At 32.3% G+C, this 25973-nt stretch overlaps 1 protein-coding gene across 6 annotated transcripts in view; it reads left to right on the top strand.

Annotated features, from left to right (window-relative positions):
* LOC126829532 (uncharacterized) overlaps positions 1 to 25973 on the top strand; it is a 108965-nt gene that overhangs the window by 57026 nt on the left and 25966 nt on the right. For 4 of the 6 annotated variants that reach the window (XM_050559469.2, XM_050559461.1, XM_050559462.2 and 1 more), the window contains 5 exons: positions 5630 to 5729; positions 8055 to 8140; positions 17977 to 18061; positions 24450 to 24674; positions 25525 to 25617. In XM_050559469.2, the coding sequence (XP_050415426.1) occupies positions 5630 to 5729; positions 8055 to 8140; positions 17977 to 18061; positions 24450 to 24674; positions 25525 to 25617 (589 nt within the window). Of the gene's footprint in view, positions 1 to 4508; positions 4529 to 5629; positions 5730 to 8054; positions 8141 to 15239; positions 15603 to 17976; positions 18062 to 24449; positions 24675 to 25524; positions 25618 to 25973 lie in introns of those variants that run through there. The other 2 variants (XM_050559468.1, XM_050559470.2) reach the window with 2 other exon arrangements.

Genomic DNA, 25973 nt, shown 5'->3' with positions numbered 1-25973 from the left:
CATATTAAATATCATGATCATTTTAAAACATGATCAATTATATAATGATTTTTTTAATATGGAACATAATGATCATTTCGAAACATGTTTAAACATATAAAGATATAAAGATCATTTAAAAGATTATCCAGCGTTGGTAATTAGATTTTGCTTTCTTAATTAAAGATACATTATGGGAGATTAGATAAAGAGCTGGCAGTTATCACTAGAATAGTTAACAACTAGATAATGTAAAGGGAATTTGCTGAAAATTTCAGTCAAATTGATACACACTGAACCGAGAATTTAGCGATTGAATTTTGGACCTATCCTCGATCATCATTACTAAAGTCGGTACAATAAAAAACATAAGTCTCGATTATCCATTTCATTATTAAATCATGAATGAAAATTGAGCAGCAGATCTGATTGTAATCCAGTAAATATCACATGCTAGCGTTGACATCGAGAGTTGATTATGGTCTGGATAAGTCAATTAATGTCTAATTAATAATTTAGATAACATTTCAGTCCTAAAGAAAGACCTGCCATAATTTATGTTTAAATGTTGAATAATCAATCTGGGTACATATATATTTAGTGTGGATGTGCATTAAAGGGGAATTAAGTAAGAGTAGATGAGAGCTGACAGTTATAGTTAAAAGAATAGATAATGAAAAGGGAATATGTGGAAAATTACAGTCTAATTACGTCATTCTGAGCCGAGATATCAGCCATACCATAACCGTGTAGCCTCGATTGTCATTGCTAACGTTTTTACGATAATAAACAAAGCCTCGATTATCCAATTTTACAGTAAATCATCAACAGCAAAATATATTTAAATCTATTTAATATCGGAGCCATCCGATGGCATTGAGGGTCGATTATGGTCTTGGTAAGTTAATTGATTTCTAATTAATAATTTATCTAACATAGAGAAAAACCTGCAATAGGCAGATTTAGCTCTTGCATAATGCCTGTTTATTAAGCCATGAGAAATTTGATATTTTACCAAAAATGCAAATATTGCATCGGGACTTTAATTGGACATCAGTATAAAAAAAAAAAGAAAACCATGCATATCAGGATTGCCTTGTTAAGATTTTTGTATGAAGGTGTACCATTGTGCTTGGTTTGACATGTAATACATTTACAAGCAACAGAAAAGATTTGTATTTCTCACACATTTTGAAGTCATTTAGAAGTACATTTCACTTATGGTACACATACATCTGGGTGGAAATGGTAAATAGTTTGATGGAAAATAAACTAAATTATGTCAGAATTTATTATACTTCTCTATAACACAGGTTTACTGTAAGGCATGGTTTCCAACAATCTAAAAAGTAAGGCTATTGTATTGTCATCGACTTGTGTGCTTTTCTGAAAAGGATAGGACTTTATAATTCAAGATCGTCTTACTGGAAATTGTCTCTCTAAATTTGAATCAATTTCTGTAGTGTTTGTTCTATTTGAAGTCTTGAGAAATCAAAATGGTTACATTTAGCAGTGCTAGTTAATACAGATTGATTTTTACTTGTTACGTGCACACCAGATTGAATCACCCGTAAAACTTGTTGTTTTTTTTAAGTCCTCTTTAATCAGTTTATACTAAGCGAGGGATTCATTTATCTCTTATTCAGAACAACTTAACGGATCTCTATGGATTAGTCATGACAGCACTGGCATTAGGATGTGTTTTACGAACCCCCTGATTTGCCATCATTTCATTACCTTAAAAAGGTTATTGCACGATGTTTATACAGCGTGAGTTCACATCGGTGATCACGCGAACAAATATAATGATAAATGCCTTCATATTCCTGATGTAGTTTTTTCATATTGGTAAATGGATGAGTGAGTTGTCAGAAAAAGAAACTTTCCAGATCGCTCTTTAGTTCTTATCAATGAGTCATACTCTCTAATTCTATCACTTCTTTTCAGCTTTGTTTCTGTCCCATCCATAATCACAAGTACTGATACCATTGGGGTGTTATTTCAATAACAACTGACTGTACCATTTTAAGGAATAATTCCATTGGTTCCCCATCAATATTTTGACGAACGGTTGCTGAGATTTCCATTATTAGAGGCAATCCACTTATTTCCCTTTTCGAATTATGATAAAATGTTTTAAGGGCATAGCTGACATGGTCAATGGAGTCGGTTTTATTATCTTTATCAACATTATAGTAGCCTTTTATGCAGTTTTAGGTTGTAGAGAGGTTGGATGGCAAAGCAGTTCAAAAAAGATGATAAGGCCTCCTATCACTTATGCTAGACATGGGTTCAATCTCAGGCTTGTACATGACAAGTAGTAGGGTTGCCTGCCTGACCTTGAGTTTTTGTTTCTGGTTTCCTACCACTTCTAAAGACTCTTCCACACAAACAAATTATTGGGGAAACAAATTACCAAGTTAGACCTGATAGGATCTAGTTTGTGTTGAGTAAACATTAAAACTCATCTCTATCTCTTTCTCTCTAATTGGCCAGAGTGACAAAAAAAAAATTGGTCATCTTTTTCATTCATATCTTTTTCCTTAATCTTTTGAGACAGTTTATGGCTAATGTGCAAACTAGCAAATGAACATTTTGATTAAACAGCTAAATTAAGCTTCGTTACTGAAGTAATTCCATCTTAATGACACACATTGATTTTGTTGTATGGCAATCAGTTTCTTGAAAATTACTTTGTGGCTGGATTGAAATTTGATAATAGTTTATGACGTAACGCTGCCAAATTTACATGCAATAAAAGACTTGAAGAAGATGAATTTTTTTTGTTTTGTTGTTTAGATTTACTTTCTGTAGATGTTAACATTACATGTATCAGGATACGCCTTCTCCTGAGAAAATATACAAAGTTTGTTTTAGAATGGAGGTCATTGGCTTCAGATCTAATTTTCTAATGATCTTTAGTTTCATCTGGAGTCAATAGATTTAATTTTGTTGACCAGAAGAAGTTTTCAATTCTTTTTAAAACAATGCTGTGTATAAATAAATGTAATTTGTTTAGAAATCAGGGGAAGTAAACATGATTTGTTTTCACAGCAGACAGCAATTGTAATATTGATTTAATTGATTGACAGGCCTGAAGGGTAGAAGTGGCGCCCTCAACACTTCTAAAACAAGAGGCAATTATTTCGGTCACACCAAACAAATAAGGAGGCATTTAGTTAGGAGCCTTGCATGACTCACCTACCAAACTCAGTTGCAACTCTTTCTGTCATGTTGGGGTTTTACATTATGGCTGACTCATTTAACATTTAACACAAGGCAGAGTGAAAACAAGCAAGAAATATGAAGATTAATATTAATATACAAATATTCCTTGTTTTTATTTTCAACTCCAGATATTTCTAATACAACAATAACTCAGTGTTAAAAGAACCTGCTGTTTAAAGATAATTTCAAGTTATCTGAATTTGACATCAACCATTTCAAGTTTTCTGAATTTGACATCATCCATTTCAATGTATGAATCATGAATGAAGTGAGAAAAAGCTGTTATATATTCTGATTTGGGGAATAACCTACACATTATTAATACATGTATGACTACCTCAGTGAAAGAGCAATCATTTTATTATTAGGTACTTTAAATTTAGTGCCATGATACATGTAGTAAATCTATTCTGGCAGGTTGATATGTAGACTAATGCCCTCCATGTCTTCTTGTAAAAACATTGCTCGCAATATATAATTGGATTAGGGCGGTATCCTAGTTTTTGCCACTGCTTTTATGATTTTGACCAATATCCGAAAGAATGAAAATATTTTATTTTCAAAAATGTTTTGACTGATCATAGAAATGGTTATATTAACCTTAACAACAATATGCAGTCTGCATATCTATACAAGTGCACAATGAAAGAAAATGGCCTCATTTTACTACATTTGAATGAATATACAGCTCATACATGTATATGACATACATTGTAGACGACAGTGATGCATCTTTTGTAAACAAAATGTTAGAAAAGTTTATATTTCGAACAGAGCACAAAAGGCTTTGGTTTATCCTATTTCATGAGATATATATTTCATTTTTAAAAAAAAAGTGTTGATTTTAATTGAGTGACAGGCATCTCAACTTAACTGGCTCGTTAGATTGCCCTTGAGCTTGTCTGTATATAATGGTGTGTATGTATGGGGAGGGATACAGACAAATGTTGAGATTAAGTAATGGGAATTTTGGAGACTGTCGGCTGCCTGTTAAAACAGATGGCCCCATATACACACAGAATGAGATGTACAGAAATTTAAGATAGATTTTTGGTGTGTAAGAAGATCTAGAAGCTAATAGATGATGTTTACTGTTGAACATCTACTTTACTTATAGATGTACATGGCTTGTAAACTCAACTTACCTATTTTTTAACCAAATGTTGAGATTGGGATAAAAGTTTGGCTACCCTACATATGTGATCTCATATATTCCTCCTAATACTTGAAGTGTTTTTGTGTGTAAAATTGAGGACAGATATTGGAATACATTTAGTTTTCGGATTATGCAACCGTTTCTTACTAACTAAAGCAATATGAGGTTTGTAATTAGTAACTGGATTATACATTTGTTAACATAAACTTGCTTTAAGTTTGTAGCAATTTAAATACCGGTATTAACTGTTAAGATGTCTTGTTATATTTATGGCATATCATCCGAGTCATCACATACTTTAGTTATAATCCATCGTAACAAAATAATTTTGTGTTCAAAATAATCTTAGACTCATTTACTTGATAAGGTATATATCACAAGTGTTCCTTAAACCTACTAAATATCTTGTTGCATTTTGAATCTCATAAAACTACAAAGTATATCAGTCTAAAAATGGTCCAGTGATGAATTGGAAATTTGTCAACTTTCGGCATCACCACCACCTATATGCATTGGGTCAAATGTTTTGATCAGCCTGTTTTTAGTCTGTTTGAAGTGATGGCAGGAGATTATCTACTGTTGATATTTTGGTTTTAATTTCTCATTTAAAGTGAAACAATCAGTTGTCTACATAGTTTTAGAATTATGTCTATTTTCATCAGCATGTGTATGTCTCCCCCCCCCCCCCCCACACACACATACATCAGCATGTCCTTTCTTTATTTCAAACTCATGGTATAATTACATTTTAGTAATTGCCTATTTTTTTTTCCAGTCAGTTTTGTAGCATCTGATTTATTTATAAGCAATGTGTTTGTCAGTTTAACATTTACATGATATAATATGCACAAAACATGGAAGTCTAATATATCCGTTCCAACGATGCATGTATAGTAGAGAAAGCCATTAACTAAATCTTCTGAATCTGGGCTTTTAATTTTTTCCCACTTAACTACACAGCTGCAGTTTTCACATAAATAAACACTTTTGTTTTGAAGAAGGTTAATTTGAATGGGAAATCTTGTCAACCCTGCTTGACAAGACAGAAAAGGAAGGCAGAATTTTATTTTGTTACATAAACATTTTATCAACATGTTTTCTGTGTTATTTTTTAAAATATTAGATTCTATATCTCTGCTATTAACCTTTACTCACAGTTTCATGAAACATGCATAGAAGTTACTTAGTTTTTTATGCAAACTGATAATGTTTATAATGAAAACAATTGCTACTTTGTTTAGACATTTTTTTTGTTGTCATTTTCAGAAATGTGTCATTATCAGAGGAAGATGTACCACACAGAAAATCCAGCTCGGGAACTGTCCGATCTGAGGGCGGTCTACCTGCATCACAGTATTACTCCAAGGTATGTAAAGATCAGTCATTCTGCTACTAGGAAAGTAATAGTTGAAATATTAAAACTATTTGTGTTATAACTGAATGGTTAATGCATGCACGTTGCGTTATAAGGTCTGTCATTGAGTCAGGTGGTATGGTTTTGATTCCTCGCTTATAGGCTTGCCTGTCAACCTTGTGGGTTTTCTCAAATAAAATTGAACCATATGTTTGTCCCGAAATGACCTAGTCTGTCTCGAGTCCAGGTTAAACTCTCTCTGTGTTCTCCGGGATTTTACAGCGTGATTCCTACTTGTCAGTGGTGCAGAACAGTGGGCCAGGGGCAAGTATAGTTGTTCGGATGGGATGAAAAACTGATATCCTGTGTACACATTGGAGTGCATGTAAAAGATTCCTTGGCAGATGGAATTTGATATAAAGAGTACGCTGTAGTGCTGCTCTCCAGGCAAAATTTCCCTCATAGCACACTGTATGTCGAATGCCCAGTTCTGTGTAGGACGTAATCCTATTTGATTTGGGGGGTTGGATGGCCGAATGGTTAGCGCACGCGCTGTATCATACGGTCTGTCATTGAGTCAACTGGCAGGGGTTCATTCCCCGGTTGTACGTGACAAGGAGTTAGGTCGCCTGTCCAACCTCGTGGGTTTTCTCAGGGTCCTCCCACTGCTAAAAAGACCCCTACGCGCAAGCGAGTTATTGAAATAAAATTGAACCATGTGTTAGTCCCGAAATGACCTAGTTTGTGTCGAGTGGACGTAAAACCCCATTTCTCTCTCTCTCTCTCCCTATTTGATTTCATTTCTGTTAAAATCCCATTCCATGTAGTCCCAATTGGAATTTGTTGTAGTATAGATGGTAAGCTTCACCCTACTTGCTATTAATTGCAAAATAATGGTTTTTGATTTAAAAAGTGGGCAATGTCATTTTGTTCTTTTAAGTGAACTAATATACACTTTAAGAACTTCTTTTCAATACATTTCATTAACTAAAATACAAATTGGACCTATGATGTCTTTTGAAGTTTCAAATCTCATGAGATTAATCGAAATACCCTATCTCATCAATTAATATTATGTCATCAACGGATAGTGAGGGGAAATAAGTCTAATTTGCCTTTGAAATAACTATGCTGCAGAAATCTATGGGGAATCCGCTATTGGTTAATTTGATGGTGACCAAAGCAGACAGCTATTTGGGTAATTGAAAATATTGCATTGTGACAAGCAAAGATAATGAAATCAGTGAAGCAAATTTGTATTTAATTATAGCAGCAATTAGACTATTGATGTTTAAGATAACAGTACTGTTAACAGGGATAATTCATAATTCTAACAGTGGCACAGACTAAATTGTTCATTTGACTTAATAATTTGGTACCAGTGGGGAAACTGATGTGCTCCAATTTCTCTTAATACTCTGACCTTTACATGGGTGACAGCAACCATAAAAAAAATGATCTCTAGCTTTTTAAACTTAAAAATAGCAAGCACATGTTTAGAAGGCAAGGAAAAATATGTGTAATGGAAATTCTGAGGATGGCTTAGAGGCAAAATAAGGTTATCTCATTACATAATGGTAACTATAATGATGAGTTTTTCATGGCTTCTGTTCTGTGTTATCTCTTGCGTTGATTTACAAAGCTGTTGCAGCTTGAATATGTATAGCTTTAAGCCGTCTAAATCTCCCAAATGGCAGAGATTGGATTGATCTAACAATGTCTGCCAGAATAATGGCTTTGATAATACGAACATCCATTTTCATCAGGGTTGAAGACCATTTTTCTCGTCAATGTCTCGGAGAAATTCATGGGTATTGAAGTATGGGGAAGGACAGTAACAGTCCTTCACTCGGTCAGTCTCTACTAGACATCTGTAGCACTCGCTAGATGAGAGAACTCGTTACTGTGACTCACTATTGCTCTATTGATTTTGTAGCCAATCTCTCAATGTCAATTTCGATTCTTTTTTTTTCGGGGGGTGTAGACCAGGAAAAAATCTCCAGGCAGTGATTTACAAAACTTTGAGCATTTATTTGCATCCGTCACAAAATGTTAACCGTTAATGACATACCATTCAAAGTGTATTGGTGGTTAATAATTGTAATCAGCTGGCGAAATTTGGTGTGAAACTTAATAGGACTTGAGGAATAGAGAGCTGTCATATCATAATTTTATCATCTTTACCACTAGCATAATCAATAACACTAATACGTCATGAAGATTTACTCCTACGTAAGTCTTTCAATATTAATTTCTTTAGATTTTCTACGATGGACTAGATTCTATATCTTGCTGATTTTGGAGAAGATTTAATATTATAATGATTTGATCTTTCAGCATGGTATACTGCCTATCTATGACAGTACCGATAGCTTGGACTCTAAGCGTAGCAGTACTGGTATGAAAATACGAAGAATTCCAAGGTAACTTTCTCATTTGATAGCATGAATATTTAAGTGTAGTTTTTTTTGTAGTATTTGATAAAGATGGAGGAGAAGATGGCATGAAAGAAATCAATATGGCGGTTTTACCAAATATTATGTCAGTGTTATATCAGTTTTATGAAACAACTACATTACTAGGGTAGACATAACAGATTAATAAAAACATGTGTTGTATCGTAAAGGTTTGATAAATGTTTTATAAATGGTTTAAGTGTAAAATAATTTTTTTACAATTTATCATATTGATTTTGTAGTCGGAGAGACAGTTGAATAAATTTGATATCTTAGGTATTCAATGAAAAATCAGATTGTTTCTGTGAAATTGTCAGCTAAAATAACATTAAAATCAATACATTAAAGATCATTCACCTGGTTTCTAAGTTAAATAGATGTGTTTGATAGTTAGTGAAGTAGACATTTTCATAATATTTCTTTTCTTGAATCTTTCTGTCAAAAATGTGTGAGTTTGTACTGTCCGGGTCATATTTTTTATTGTTTTTGATGAACAATTTTCTTTCATTATTTATTAGTTTACTAGGTATGTTACCCAGCATAGTAGAGCTGCATGGTACTGGTAGAGTTTAATATCCATAATAAAGTAAAAATCATTTATTGTCAATTTCATCATCAAATACAATGCAGTATCGTTAAATTTCTTGTAAAAAGCTGATTATTATGAAGTTAATTTGAACTCACTTCCTTACCGTATTATGCAAGGTAAGATACATGTACCTCCCACAACCCAGCCTTGGATTTTTGGTCATTAATAATTAGTAATTGCGAATTTAATCATTAACTATTGCATCAAAGTAAGAATAGATAGAACCATTAAATTCTTTGGAAAATCTGGTTATTATGAAGTTATTAGAAAATTTATAATGTTCAACTGTTTGGTTTCTTATAGCAAGCACACAAACAATCAAATAAACCCCCTCTCTATATATAGACTAATAGAATATATTTGTGTCAATTTGAGAACCATAAATGTCCAGTTGTTGCAAAAGATGTATTCATTGAAAGAATATTTGCGTTTAATTCACTTTGTTGATATCAGTGAGCAACTGTTTTATTGGAGTCACATATTAAAACGTCATTTATACAAGCACTGAAAAATTAATAATTGGCTAGATTGGGTGAATTGTCTAGTACAGGTGAGCATGCTTTAATTAAAAAGTATGTGAGTGTTTTATGAATCTGCAGATGTCTACATGTATTATATCTTAATGTAATAATAAGGTAATACGTTAATTAATCAATAATAGTGGTTAATTAAGTGATTCATGAATCGTTAAATTTGATCCAGACAGTTGACAATGTCTTCAGATGTCTACATATAATAATGTCTAGTTGTAATAAGGGTGTACTAGGTTTATGGCAATCAGTAAAATACCTTTTTTTTATGTAGACTATATTTCTCTAGCGTTATCTTGGCACCTGATATGATCTAGTTTATATTGTAAAGGTGTAAATAATATTACCTGCTAGTATGTTTATAGCCATTCCTCAACAACATAAGATATTTAATCTTCATCACTATATACCCTATAGCGTATAGTACAAACATATAAAAGAATTCGGTTACAGTTTAAATGGTTTTTATGTTTCTAAAAAAAAAAATCTTTAAAATAACCATCCCTAATTCTATTGAAATAACTTAGATCCTCTATATAAATTCAAAATGATATTTAATTTAAAATAATTTTGAGCCTTTTGTTTTGTCACTAGTTAAATTAATTTAAAACAAGATAGACATTCTTTAATAACTTAAAGATACATTATGGGGGATTCGGTAACGAGTTGGCAGTTCTCACTATAATAGTTAAAAACTAGATAATGTCAAGGCAATTTTGTGAAAATTTCATTCAAATTGATCCACTATGAACCGAGAACTAAGCGACTGAAATTCCCATAAGCCTCGATCATCATTACTAAAGTCAGTACGATAAACAGCATAGTCTTGATTATCCATTTAATTGTTTAATCAAGAAGGAAAGTTATGCAGTAAATCGGCTTACAATCCACTAAAGATCGCAGGCTAGCCCTGCCATCTAGAGTTGATTATGGCCTGGATAGGTTAATTAATAATTTAGATAACATTTCAGGCCTAAAGAAAGACCTGAAATAGGCCGATTTAGCTCTTGCATAATGTATGTTTAACCTTTCTCTTACATTTTATGAGAGTCTTTCGGATGGGACGAAAAACTGAGGTCCTGTGTATGCATTGGTGTGCACATAAAAGATCCCTTGGCAGATGGAATTTGATATAAGAGTAGGCTATAGTGCCACTGTCCAGGCAAAATTTCCCTCTTAGCAAACTGTAGGGTGTATGCCCGTCTTCATTAGTCCTGTCGGAGCAGAACAGTAGGACGTTAAACTTCATTTCATTTCTTTATAAGAGATTAATTAGGATATGAATTCAACACTCATAGGGGTCAGTTTGTATCTTGATTATATCAAAGTATGATGTATTTCTAATAAATAGTAAAAATTAATTTAAATGATAGGCTTTGATTGCATTGTATGGCAAAGTTATTAAATGATGTTTCATAGTAATGTGTTACAGGATAATGAAAAAACTTTTAGTAATTTTTCACCAGATGCATGAAGCAATTGTAGAAATTTCCTAAATCTCTAAAGATTTTGACAGATAAAGACTTATTGTTACAGTTACAGCAACCGAGTTCCAAAAATATTAGATGCAGCTGTCTTCTCAGCACCTTGAATGTTAAAATAAAACTGAGAACTGAAAATATATGAATTATTTAGTACTGACATCACTGAGCTATACCTGTTCGAGTTAAGATTTGTAGGTAAGCGGTTTACCAGTCGTTAGATATAGGTAAAAATACTAGTAGAAAGTGTAACTTTATTCAAAACTTACACTATGATGATTTGAACAGCTGGAGAGACCATAAGAAACGTTCATTATAAAATACTTCTTACGCAGATAGGTGGGCTGTCAATTTCTCTACAAGACTAATATACATAGAGAGAGAGAGAGGTTTTAAAGCTATTCTGGTACTGCTACTTCATTTTAAGCCAATGTTTAAATTAAGGCAGGAGAGTAAAATTGAGTAATTATACGAGCAATATTTATAATATACATACTACCATTACTACCACGTATGTTTTCCTCGACTCAAACACATGTACGAATATAGTAATGAGCAGCGTAAGGAAGCAGTGTAATTTTAAAGTAGTTTAAGAAAGAACCGACTTCATTTTCTGGCTTATTCTGTGTAATGACTTGGAAAGAAAGGATAGGAGGATGTAAAGATATTTCTTCTGGTAATGAAGCAGCCCAAGAATCAACAAACAAACCATAATTCCTTCAGTTCTTTTTCGTGATTTATCTTTTTTATGACATGTAGCAAGGACTAGGTGAAGGTTAAATGAACTGTATTTTTACAAATTAGACGTAAGATTAGAAGATTGAATGTGACAGAATTTATGAAAGATTATTTGATAATCAAGAAGAGATAACTCAGAAATTTATAAGGCTGGACTGATTGTGATTATTATTGAGTGTTTGGGTCAAGTGTTATTGTTTCATGTGTAGATGGACGAATTCAAGCCTCATGAAGACAGGAAATAAATGTACAATAGTAATGTGAATCTGTAATATGATTTTATAAACGATGATGTAGCTACCACAAATTTAAGCGGGAATATGTTTTCAAAAATGTAAGGATTAAATGGATGCATAGCACACAAAGTAGATAAACTTGCATTAATGAGTGGCGACAAGTTCTCAACAAACAGTATTCTTAAAGAAATTTCTTCAAAAATTACTGCTATTATACATATGTTGATAAAAGTCGGTGGCTCAGAAATGAAGGGTGTACTTGAAATTTGGCATTTACTCAAATTCTTTCGTTTAAATAAGTTAAAGTGTATTAAGGTAGCTTAAAGGCTATCAGTTAATACGATTACCTTTAATGTAAAGAAGAAATGGAACATATCTGGATTAAATTTTGGATTGATGTAACAACCTCAGATTAGCATTATTCAGATGGATTATATTAAATTTACTAAACCAAAGGCATCACGAAGTCCATCTCTACCACTCAGATCTTTAATACAAAATGTCAATGTTAAAGAATGCGGTTTGTCACAATTTTACTGTTGTCCTACTGAACCATTACAGCTATTGAGGTATGACAAATTACTATTATAATAACAGACTAATTGAGTTTTTTTAAAGGCATTACATTGGTATTTAGACCAACTGTACTTGGTAAACAAATAACAAAATCCATGATTGAACATCATCACTTACTGTCATGTTATTGTTAAAATTAATCAATTACAAAATAGCTTGTATATTTTAATGTATATTTGGGATTAGTAATACATCATGTATGAGCTAGGGATATATTTTGATAATAGAGCATATTACCAGATGCCATACAAAATTAAAATCTATATTTGTTGGATAATTAGCAAACCCAAAGTTGCTGTTGAATTGAAACAACATACCTTGGCCTTCATTCTCTGTAATCCAATTTCGCTTACTTGTAAAATGATGATTTTAATGTGTGACGATTAATTAGTTTCTGAGCACAATTGGTGGTTTTTTTTTTTTAACTAGGAATGATTAGTTTACTAAGACTGACCTGCCTTTTAGAAAGTGACAATTGACCTCTGAAAATGCCTTTTAATGAGTTATCATTGGTTTCTGTGAATAACTGGTCTTGCAACTAGTTTGGTTACTAAGACTGATCTGATTTTTGACATATAACAGTTGCTTTCGTAGAATGACTATTCTTTTAAAGAGCAATTGTTGGTTTCTCAAAATGACCAACCTTTTAATGAATATTGTCAGAGAATGATTGGTGTTGGATAATGACTGGAGAATGACTATCTTTTTAAAGAGCAATTACTGGTTTCTCAAAATGACCAACAATTTAATGAATAGTGTCAGAGAATTTTTGGCTTCCTATACTGTCTGGCCTTTTAAGTATTTTCATACGATAAGACGATAAGAACTTGCAGCTTAAAACATGTCTTTGTAGATTATATCATGGAAATATTGCCAATCAAAGTTACATTAGGATAATCCTCTCTCCAGTTCAATATCCTATAATGGTTGAATATTACATGAACGATCATCTGTATACATATTAATAAGTGTCAGTGAGCATGCCTCTATATATAGCTACCAGATAATAGGTGTGAGTATTATAATATAATATTACAACAGATGGCTCTTGGACATCATTCAAACTCTGTTTTTATTTCTTCATCTGAAATACATTTTCTACATGTAGTATAAGCTGTAAATACCCATAGAGGAAACGTACACGCTTTATTTATGCAACAGAAATGGAATACTGCACATATGCAAAACATACTTGTTACCTAAGTTTACAAAATGCAAATATGCAGCTTGTGGTTTTGCCGTCTGCTTGTAATAGAGTGATTTGACCTATGAATATGGGTCATCTAAATCAGTAATAGATAGGACTTCCTGTTTGTGATTTGGTCTGTTGTTTTAATGTCTTCACTGACATTCTACTGACAATAATTATCAATTACACATGCTGGAATTTGGTTTTAAACACAAGTCACGAGTTCTCTTGACATCCATTGCCATCGATATCCTACAGGGTTATTGTCAGAAAAAGAATACCACCACTGCATGTGCTCCATGACATTAAGCAGTATTATTGCTAAGGCACCATATTGAATTAGTGATTTGAGGTTTGCTGTTGCAATTTTACATGAAAATACTTATTATTTCTGGAAAATTGCAAGGGCAATTAATGTTTAATGCCCAAGGAGTTGGGATAACCTACGATTCTCAAAGCAATGGTAGAAAACATTGGCTCATTAATCATTCATTGCCACATTTTATAGCAATAATGGGAGATTGTTTTCATCAGTCTGCTTTGTATTACTAATAAACCTATATTACAACAGTTTTTACATCATTCAACCTAACACTGATTACGGTATAGTTCATATATCAATCATAAGTTGTGTATTGGAATCCATCTGGGTTTTGGAACAACTACATGTCTGTTTTCATGTTATCCTGCCCTGTGTTGACATTGTAAAGTTTCTACAAGAAGATAAGTAATCAAAACACTGTTTTAGCATAGTAAATATAGCCATGGTTTTTGAGCTGAAAAGGCTTGTAACCATTGCTTTAGTAAAATAATGGAAGGAACTTACTGTCAAATGACTTGCGCTCAGAAAAATCTCAAAACATTTGCTCTGTGCCAAATTATAAGATTTTATACAGGGTGGGAATTTGATGGCTATGTTTTAGGAACAAGCTGTGGCCTATAGTATTAATGTAAGGTGGATTCCTACAACAGGTCAGATTAGATTTGTTTAGGAAAGACTTTAAAACTTCCCAGAGACCACGATCTTGTGTTTGGTATCAGTTTACTGTGATTTCAGAAAACAGTAGAAATGCTTCACACCTTCTTGTGTTGGTTTATTTTCTTTAAAGTATAAAAAAAAGAGAAATGGTTGGATTTCCATGGTGGCCATGTTGCCATGTAACTGATTATGATTTGGTGATTTTGTGGTATAAACATGGAAAATCTCTCAACACTTGACAAAATATTTGGTATTTTCATCACCCTGTCTGTCATTGGTAGTAGATATGAGTATTTTTCTAATGATGTACACCCAGGTATATATTTTTAGCTGGCACTGCTGCAGTACACAGATCAGTCTATATAAATAGCTGTGTTGTGTGAACATGTATGGGAAACTGAATCCTTCAAAATAACTTCTAATACATACACCCAGTTGTGTGAGGTTACACATGATGGAAAAACAGAAAGTTGACAAGAGTTAGAAAACGTGAAAATATACTTTAAGAAATGCATTAAATGTTGTTAGCTATGGATAAGTATGAACTGCCTGGTGTATCACACCTATTTATTACTAGTTCTGTTAGATTTCTGAATTGAGCTATATTTAGCTTGAAATAGCTGTTGGTAAATGTATGTAGCATCATTTACTGCACTGAAAAATATATTTATCTCAATTGTTGAGCCTTGTTTGCAGCATGAGGTTAAAATGCACTTCTTCATATTAGTTGTGGTGCTATATTTTTGACGTATTTGTCATTCCATACGTATGTGTTATGGTATATGTAGGTGGTGATGATGTTATGTATTTGGTTCCTGGTATGAATCTAATCAGGAGTCTGTGACATTTGAAGGACTAAGGTGAATTCATACTGCTCTTCTTTCATGGAAACTATTGCCTCTAGTTCTGCATTTGATGTCTGTGCGTGTGCTGTGTGTTGTATGTTTTGTCTGTAACTGTAGGGAGTGCCGTGCCTATGTAGGATTTATTATAAAATGGATAAAGATTATTCCAGAGGATGTTTTGTGTCAAAATTTGATTGGAAGCGTTGTTCAAGATCTTTAGAGAATCTGTGTAAAAAGTTTTATACGGTTCCGTCATCTAGACACAGGTATAGTAGCCAGTAAAAACATGAGATTACTGCATGTGTTAATGTAAACATCTTTAAAAGATAAAGATTAGTGAATAACATGTAAGTTTTATGAGTAAATATGTGCCAACTATTATAGAGTTAAAGCCAGATGTAATTAGAATAGTTGAATAGTATGATGGTAAACCTGTATATTGATGTGTATAGTGAGTTGCTGTGTGATATACTTTCATCCTAGTATTACTCTTCTGGGGTGGGGATTGACAGGGGGTTGTCAAGTCATCAGGACTCTCATACTCTGCGCAGTGTTTCGTTTGATTAGAGCTAATCCCACTACTCACTGCTGTAAACAAAGCAAATTCTTGTTCTAAATTATGACTGGTCAATAGTCCGATTAACAACCAATAGCTTACTGCGTAACAATACCAAACAGAGCTCCAAATTGGACCAAATATGTTTACATAACGTTACATCATGACTCACGATTTGATTATGCCCAATTAACCAGTGCATAGCAGAATATTGCAGAAAAACTCTGTGGATATAATGTAAACAATATTGTTTTGAGACGAACAACACTTTCACCGTTTTTAATACCTTAAATCACTGTCCAAAGTTTTAGGGAAGACCCCTGATTAAGCGAAGGGCTTTCATGTTGCTGTGCTTTTGGGTAGATTTGATTGAACGGGAAGAATAGACACACTCCCTCAAAAGCGCAAGTATCAGAAGCTAATCCAGCAATGGCCAGAGAGGGATTTCTCGGGCCATTGCTTCATGAATATGCTGGACACTGGGCTCTTGATGTCCTGTAGGAACTCAGAAGATTCTTCATTGTCAGGGTTCAAACCTGCGAGACTGATATAGAACGTGTGTGCAGTTATTAGAGTAGGATAGAAATATTAAAGAACCCTTGACAGTTGGAAGAAGAATAGACAGAAATGCTACTGTCTGGGTAAAATTTGCCTTCTTCAAATTGCACACATCTATAGAAATAAGAGGTTTAACTCAAAATATCCGCAGATTTATCTTCCTATCCGCAGATTTATCTTCCTATCTGAACATTATGGTGTTGGTTTTTTTTTTAGAAAATATAGTACATTCAAGTGCATATTTATAAGCGGACAATTTGTTTTCTTTCCAAAGATTTGAAAAGGTTTTTTTTAAGTTTAAATGGAAGCAAAGTTTGACTGATTAGACTGTGTGACCACATATCCTTCATATCAAGAAATTATCTTTATTATAACTGTATATAACACAGTGAACATAACAAAAGTATTATGACAAGGAGTAAGGTCATCTGCCTAGTCTTGTGGGATTTCTCTGGGTTCTTCTGTTTCCTTCCAGTTCAAATTCATCCTGGTCAACAAGCAAAATATTGAATTAAGATTATCCAGAAATGATCTAGTTCTTTCTGAGGTATTAATGGTTATTGAAGCTCTCTTTTCGTGTTTTCCTGCAGTTCAAATTTTTGTGAAATAAATATAGTACTTTGACTTTTATGTAGATCTTCAAGCAGCAACATTTCAAAGTTTTATGTTGATGATGGAGAAAGTTGTTATTGTCTATATCTTAACTTGATTTCTGTCCAAACTAAACTTGATGTTAACCTATACATATAGAAAACACATTGATATCATGTGTACACCATCTATCAGTATTTGTGACTTGATTTGATCAAACTATAAAAGGTCATCTGTCACTATCTTACTTAAAGGAGGCATCCCTGTTTTTACAGGGTACCTGTTGATAAATCCGGATTTAAAATGGAAGTAGACAAAAAGAGTGAGAACCCCTTTGGGTTTGAATCTTAAAATGATCAGACCTCTTTAAAGTTTTATTTTGCGTAAAAAAATTAATTCATTGATTTTATTTGAATTTATATTTGTTTAATTGTTTTATGGGATGAAAGAGTGCAGACCCTTCATGATTAAATTTTATTATGATCAGACCCCTTTAAAGTTTTATTTTGGTAAAAAATAAAGTTGTTGGTCTCATTTGCTTGATTTGTTTTGTGGTATGATAATATGTGAGATCATTATGTAATCATTCATACATATTCATTATTCTAGATGTGTTTTTTTAATGTCATTTGTTGATGGATCAAATGTTACGATTAGCTTGATTATGTTTAATGTAACAAGAAATTGGAACTCTTGTAACATGTCATGGAATCTGGATATCATCATCATTAAGACTTTCAAAATCCAAGGAAATTTCAAATCCCAGCTCTAAACATTTCTGTTTTAAAATACCTTGGGAAAAAATAATTAGTGATAACACTAGAACCCAGAAGCACATTAGAAACTTTATAATTATTGTATTTATGTGCTTTATAAATGTTAATATATATTTATTGGTCCTGTGTAACTAATTTTGATGATATTATCTCTTTCAGTTTACTGGATGGAACAACTAGATTTCCCAAGTTAGAAGAATGTGCACACTTTCATTATGATGTAGTAGAACTAGGACCTATTGAGGTAAGCAGATTCACATCTTCTTCTAATCTTGACCTTGTCCTAACATATATAACCTTTACAATAATCATAACAAACAAATGACTGTATAAACACACAAGATCTGATATAGATTAACTTTTACATAGTACCAACATGAGACATTTCTTCTTACATAACTGTCTTATTGACAGTAAAGGTATTGATTTCAAGATGGGTTAGGTGGTTGATTGGTCTAACATGTGCACTTTAGATCATAAGATCTGTCATTGAGTCACATGGTTTCAATCCTACATTTCTATGTGACAAAGTGTATGGTCACCTGGATAACCTTGTGGGTTTCCTCCAGATCATATGGTTTCCTCCTACCTCTAAAGACCCCTACGCACAAGTGAATTATTGAAATATAATTGTACCATGTTAGTTCTAAAATGACTTAGTTCGTGTTGAGTGGAAGTTAAACCCCATTTCTCCCTCCCCCTTTGATTTTAAACATACCGCTACACAAAAATAGCTGTTCACAGGAATTCACTTACATAATTACTAATTCTCAAGTTACATATCTATAATGGTGTTATTGTATGTTAAGCTCAATACAAGTTTGTTTACAAGAAAATAACTAATTGTCCGTGAGTCACTTTATGATTGGTTGGTGTCATTAATCAGGGTTGTGTACTTGATAATTGAGAATATCCAGTAATCGTGATGGTGACTTTTTATTCCCTTCAAATCTAAGCTGCTTGATTATCTCTACCATTGACATTTAGCTTTTAGATATTGTCTGAATAATGGATGATAGGAATCCACTAGTTTAACATACATATTAGAATCACATTAATTTGACCTACATTGATTTGTTTAAAACCTACTTGAGTAAATACAATGTGGAATGTAATTGATTGTGAATTGATTTAAGTTCGGGATGCCTTGATGATGCTGTTATAGTCTTAGACACCAGAACTGGGTCAGGTTGAGTAAAATAAACAGAACAGTTGGACATATTGATATCACGTTTACCATACCTAATGGTGCAAGTTAGTTCTTCCTCGTCTATTATATAAAGTGTGTTTGGATTATTGGGTCTTGCCATGAGTCCATTAAGAGATTTATGATGCGTTCCCTTTGTCAAATTATCCAATAAAGGCAGTCAAGTTATTGTATTGTCGTAGATTTATACATTAATCTTCCATTATATTGTATCCCCCGTAATTACTGCCCCCACGCCCTGGGTGATTTATGCTTCTCGACAGAAATCGTGATAAATACAATTGAATTTGTTTAAAGCAGACAGGTAATGAAATTTCATCTGTGAAAAGGAGGGGGTTGTGTGCGCTTATTAATAAATTAAAATTGGCCCCTAATTCCTTCCACCTTTGTATTCATAGTCTTAATTTTCCAGACATCTTCCCCTGTCAACAAGTATCTGGAACACCTCATAATTGAATTCAATTCTTGTAGTTGAAAAATGACAGCTTCTCCTTTTTTTTGTAGTTATTGTAGACACTGCAATTTAGATGATTATGCACAAATCTGTTTATCACGTGGTACAAATTACGTCAGTTCGGTGGGTTTGGTTTAAATGTAATTTACAATAATATTTTCCTGTGGTACAAGAATACTATTAGAAGTCAGTAGAATGGTTTAGTCAGTCTGGTATAATCAAGGCTATATTTACTCACTTCCTTTATGCACAAGAGTCAGGTGCTTGTTATGCTCACATTGAAAATTTGCAGGAAGGCTTTGGTCGTCAAAATAAAAATGTATCTGTATTTGTGTATTTGATCATACCCTGTATCATACATGACGCTCACTTGGATTCGATTAATTGTAAAAATAATATTTCACACATTAGTCATTTAATATCTTTCATTCACTTGAATTAAAACTGATCCAGCCAAAATTTGACATAGCTCTGTAATTTGAGAATAATTTATTCCTTGATTTCGATCTCTATCTTATTGAAGTTTGTTGTCTTCCCAAAGTTTCCGAGATATATTCCTATTTCAGACATATAAAAGAGTTATTTCATTGAATTATCGATTCAAGTTATTATTGAAGGTTATTATTTCATTTATTTGTTGAAAATCTGTTAGCCATGTGCAGTAACGACTTTGAAAATATGTACCATAAGGAATTTAGCAAGGAAAAATGCATTCTAAACAAATCTTAAAATAACGAACACTTTATTTTAGTGGCCATGTGCTTTAGCATCGAGCTGCATATTTATTAAGAATTCATTTGATCTATTCGTATTTGTACTAAGAGAGTCTCGCATCCTAAATTTTCACCGATGAAAAATATATTTGCATTTCAGAATTTGCAATCCTTTCAACAAGTCTTTCAATCTGTACATCTGTCATTATTCAACATTTTGTTTCTCAGTCCCCACCCTGAAATATTTTTATGATCACAAATATACATTGACCTAATGTTTCCTCTTAAAGTTCTTTTAACTTAAAATTCCAGTTGTTGTATTGAATTAAAGTCGAGCTTGATAAATGGGCCAGTTTAATGGCTAGCACTTGAGTTTCAAGTGGCATGATGTGACCAGGAAAGTTTAGTCTGATATTCACATGTTAAGTTGGATATTATACAGATTACATTACACACAGGAAGGATTCACTTTCATTAATTGTACAATTTTGCTAATACATTTTTAAATAGGGAATTTAAAACATATAATTTCCTCAAATTGAAATCCATAAGGCCAATACAATAATTTCATCATTTGAATTGTGAACAGATAAAGAGTTAAAAAGTATTATTATAGAGATTTAGAAGAACAATCGTTGTAGTTTTAATAATCTCTGGACTATGATGAAAGTGTAGTTTTAATAATCTCTGGACTATGATGAAAGTAGTTTTAATAATCTCTGGACTATGATGAAAGTAGTTTTAATAATCTCTGGTTTTAAATTTAAATTGATGAATTAGCTGTTCAATATGAAATAATGTAGACTAACATCATGAATATTTTATTGTCAGGTGTAACAAGGCTGTAGACCAGTAACTTTGTTCCCAGTGAACAGATTTTAGAAATATTCTGAACACGTTTATGTATCAGAATATAGACAGGGCATCGAATTCTGGCTATTTTCATCCCGTTCAATTAATCAATATTATTGAACCAGTTCATGTATTAGAACATTGTTTTTATGATTGAAATGGTTTTATATTAAAATGATAAGTGCATTTTAAGATATGTTAAAATAAAGCCTTAGAATACATGGCATCTTGAAACACAGTAATCCGAAATACTATAATTCACTGAAGTGTCAGTTGAGAAATTGGCAAATTTTATTTTCGTAATAAAATTTAATGTTGGATTTTATGGTGTTATCACATGTGCAGGTTTGAAAAGTCTCGCTCAACCAAGCATCATTATCCATATCTGTTTAACCACGAACAATCAAGACAACTCCCTCATTCATTGTGTAGACTTAGGTTTCCAATGAAAAGAAATGATATATTTCCAAATACCGTCAGCAAGCAGAATTATTTCAAATTTTCATGTGAATGTTTTTTAAGTGCTAAAATGATTCCTATGATTGTATAGTAGTGATTTGACAACCTATTAGGTAATACACATAGATGTAGAAATAATTAGGTTTTGACTTTCTTAGAAAATATGCAATTATGCATTAATGAATGATATAAAATCTTATATGATACAGTCATAAAACCATAGACCTGCTAAATTATACAATATGCTGTCTGCTGTGGTTATTACCTGAACTAGTTATACTCAATTGATGTAAACTGGAAGTGAAACTTGTATATGCACCTGCCAGGCACAGATGTCATAGCAACAGAATATTATTTTAACTTTGTTTAATGTTTAATATGTATTTGCATCAGGTAACTACTGTAACACTACTCTTAAGTCTATAAAAATGAATGGATGTTTAAGAAATATTTGATAAATAATTTTCTATAAAAATAATTATAATGAATGTATGTTGAAAAAATATTTAATAAATAGTTTCTATGAAAATATAATGAATGGAAGTTTGAAAAATATTTAATAAATACTATAAAAATCAATCTAATTAAAATATAGATCTATATTTCGTTTCGTTTTTTATACTTTCGATGGCCTACACTACGTAGATCTAACAAGTTATAGTGGGAGTTCACGTTCTATGACATCAGGTACCAAGCAAGCGACATTTGACCCGATTACGTCAGTCATTCGATTAACCAATTAGCGACCGCCATATATATTTTTATCTACTTTTACTTTGTTTTGATTTCTATTGCCGCTAATGTCTACCCACAGTTCAAACGCTCGATTTGACAGACCATTTGATTGGCTGACCCCTCATTTAAAGCAGAACACGAGTTAAATAACAACGCTTCCAGATCCAAGTGTAGTAAAGACAAGTAAAATTGAAATTTTGAACTATAAAAACGAAACGAAATTGGATCTGTGTTTTAATCAGATTGTATAAAAATATAATGAATGGAAGTTTAATAAATATTTAATAAATACTATATGATAATATAATGAATGGAAGTTTAAAAAGTTATATAATAAATAATTTATTGAAAATATAATGCATGGATTTTAAAGAAATATTTATTAAATAATTTATATGAAAATATTGTGAATGGATGTTAACAAAAAAATTTAATAAATAATTTTTATGAAAATATAAAGAATGTATGTTAACGAACTATTTAATAAATAATTTATATGTAAATATAATCAATGGATGTTAAAAATAAATATGATATAAATAATTTGCACTGGAGACTGCAATATATCAGTTTGATATTACAATAAATAAATAAACGACTGCACTTTAAATTGCCTTGTAAGTTTCTTCATTTTCACAGACATCATGTTTTAGAATGTTTTCCATTATACAGGCTTTGCATTTCATCTCAGAAGACTTATGTGAACAGTATGACTAATGACAGCAATCACCTTTGAGCGAACGGAATGTATTTATTGTGTGTTATGTCACTGTTTGTTGTGTGTCATGTGACTGTGTAACCAACTTGTTAAAATTTGATGTAGACTGACTAAATTGTGCTCCAAAAGAGAAAATTTAGAAGTACATGTAAATGTACACTATATTACTTGTAATACATTAAAGGATTGAGTTTTTGAACAAATTTAAAATGGTTGACTTGGGTTCGTTGTCATATATACAGGAACAACTTGACTGCACAAAGTATTTTTAACTTAAAGACATAAGCATGTTCAGTTGAATAACAAAGATTGAATTTTCCGTTATTTTGTAGATACTAAGTGGGGTATATTTTCACAATCACTGAAGAGATTAATTCAGAAGTGCACATATGTAGATCAATCTGATTAAATCACAGATCCTATTTCGTTTCGTTTTTATAGTTCAAAATTTCGTTTCACATGTCTTTACTTGACTGCACAAAGTATTTTTAACTTAAAGACATAAGCATTTTCAGTTGAATAACAAAGATTGAATTTTCCGTTATTTTGTAGATACTAAGTGGGGTATATTTTCACAATCACTGAAGAGATAAATTCAGAAGTGCACATATGTAGATCAATCTGATTAAATCACAGATCCTATTTCGTTTCGTTTTTATAGTTCAAAATTTCGTTTCACATGTCTTTACTACACTAGGATCTGGAAGAGTTGTTATCATTGATGTGTTCTGAATGGTGTGAGGGCTTAGCCAATGAAACGGTCTGTTACAGCGAGCTTTAGACGTATTTTGCACGGAACTGTGGGTAATCCACTAGTAACATCATTGCTGATTGGTTAATCAAATGTCTGACATCATAGGGTCAAAAGCCGCTCGTTTGACCTCTGACGCCACCTATTGCTACAATCGGTCAGATCTTCAGGTAGTGTAGGCTATCGAAAGTATAAAAAACCGAATGGAAATATAGATGTGTATTATAATCAGATTGATACGTAGATTAGATACACAAGAACTATGATAATATAACCCATTAAATATGGCCCAGTTTCACATTGATCAGACATAAAAATCATCAACCTAACCTCATACTCAATCCCACTAAAACAATAAATCAACTAGAATAGGCAAAGAAGAAAATTTGAAGCCCAGTTCTCACTTGTCACGGGCCAATAAGAATAATTTGCAAAGAAAACCCATTGTACAGATTAGCATGTAATTCAAAGAGGTGTAGACAAAATTCTTCCACTCCCATTGCATTCGTGACAATTTAAATGAATGTTATATGTTAGTCCCAAAATGTGTTGAAATGTTAAACCCTGTTCCATTCCACGATTTGCGTGTACTTCAAATTTGAACACCGGACCGCCTTTATTTTCTTCCCCTCTCTTTAGTCTGTCTGAATATTTACTGTTTATTTGTAAAAAAAAAACTATTAATATAACTTGGACAGATTAAATGATACAAAGTCTTATCAATACAAATTAAATTTTTACAGGTCCACCTATGTGATGACGACCGTGAAAATTACCACCATAATGAAGAGGAAGGAATCGAAGATACATTCCTCATGCGTGTCAAATCTAATGAAAAGGCTTGGAACATTCGACGGACATTTGGTAACTTTCGTAGTCTGGATAAGCAGTTGCATCGATGCATCTTTGATCGTAAATTTAGTCAACTTGTAGAATTACAGCGTCAAGATGAAGAGAAAGAAAACACAGTAAGTTTTAACTTATTATTCAGAAAAAATATTGATTGTTCATTGATATCAAGCTATATCAAATGACAAAAATTGTATTAAAAGTTGATATAGATGAATATTTGTTTTGATATTGGTTTTGATACATTTATTGAAACTCCTGATCGTCGTTGAGAGATTTTAAATCCTTTGAAAACTACAATATTGTGCGCTTTAGATCATAAGTTCTGTCATTGGTTCCGATTACCAGATTGTATGTTATAATGATTAAGGTCAACTGGCCAATCTGATGGGTTTTCTCAGGGTTCTTCAGGTTTCCTCCCACTGCTAAATTCCTTGACAATCTAATTATTGAAATAAATTTGATCCCTATTTTAGTCTCATAATGAGCTCTCTCTCTCTCTCTCTCTCTCTCTCTCTCTCACACATACCACATTTTTCATGTGCATTTAAATCTAAAAGGTTTGCAATTATCCCTATAGCATTGATTGATGTATTAAAACTTCAGTGATCTTTAAGAATACCGTGAACCTGATGAACAGATTAAACAATATTTAAGCAGATTCTAGAATATTTATTGAACACTGACAGAACCACCATTTTATTTCATCTCTGTCGTCGTATTATATAATGTACATATGTTCAATAGCTAACAAAAACCTGCGGTCAATAACTGTGTAAAGTTGATATTCACCATGGAACCATACTGTTTCTGACAGAATACCTTCATTTTGACATGCAATGCACACTTAGCGATATAATCAAGCTACTCGCATATCATCTCTCCTAGCAGACGGACTAGTAAAAGCTAGATTGATTTTGTGACTTGATGTTGATTCACTCAACTGATTCATGGATTTGAACGTTTCAGGATCTTCGGAGGATATTACGCCGATATCTGGAAAGATTCTCCTATTTGGCTGGTAGCATGATCAATTGTGGATCAGTTTTAAACTGGTTAGAGGTTAGTGGAACTTGATTTCAACAATTGTTGTCTTATTGATTTTAGAAAGAATTATTTAACTTAGATTTTTTGGTTGAAGAAAATCAATAGATTTCTTACAGTTTCCATTATTGTTAAAGAATATCAATTCTAGTAATGGCTTACAAGCAATTACCTCACTTTTGATTTTGTAATAGATATTTTATTCTTCAACAATACTGAGTCATAATCTCCAGTAGTGAATGTTTTTATAAATATTTATAGGCTATGAATATAAGATGGAATTTAATATTAAATGTTTACTAAAACATCATATTGGCGTGATATTGAAATTTTAAATTAGTTCAAGAAAATGATCTATTATTTTTGGTTGTTTT

The sequence above is a fragment of the Patella vulgata genome, chromosome 8, assembly GCF_932274485.2.
Source record: "Patella vulgata chromosome 8, xgPatVulg1.2, whole genome shotgun sequence".
NCBI lineage: Eukaryota > Metazoa > Mollusca > Gastropoda > Patellidae > Patella > Patella vulgata.
Note: the sequence above shows the minus strand (reverse complement) of the source record. Positions and strands in the feature narration are given on the sequence as shown.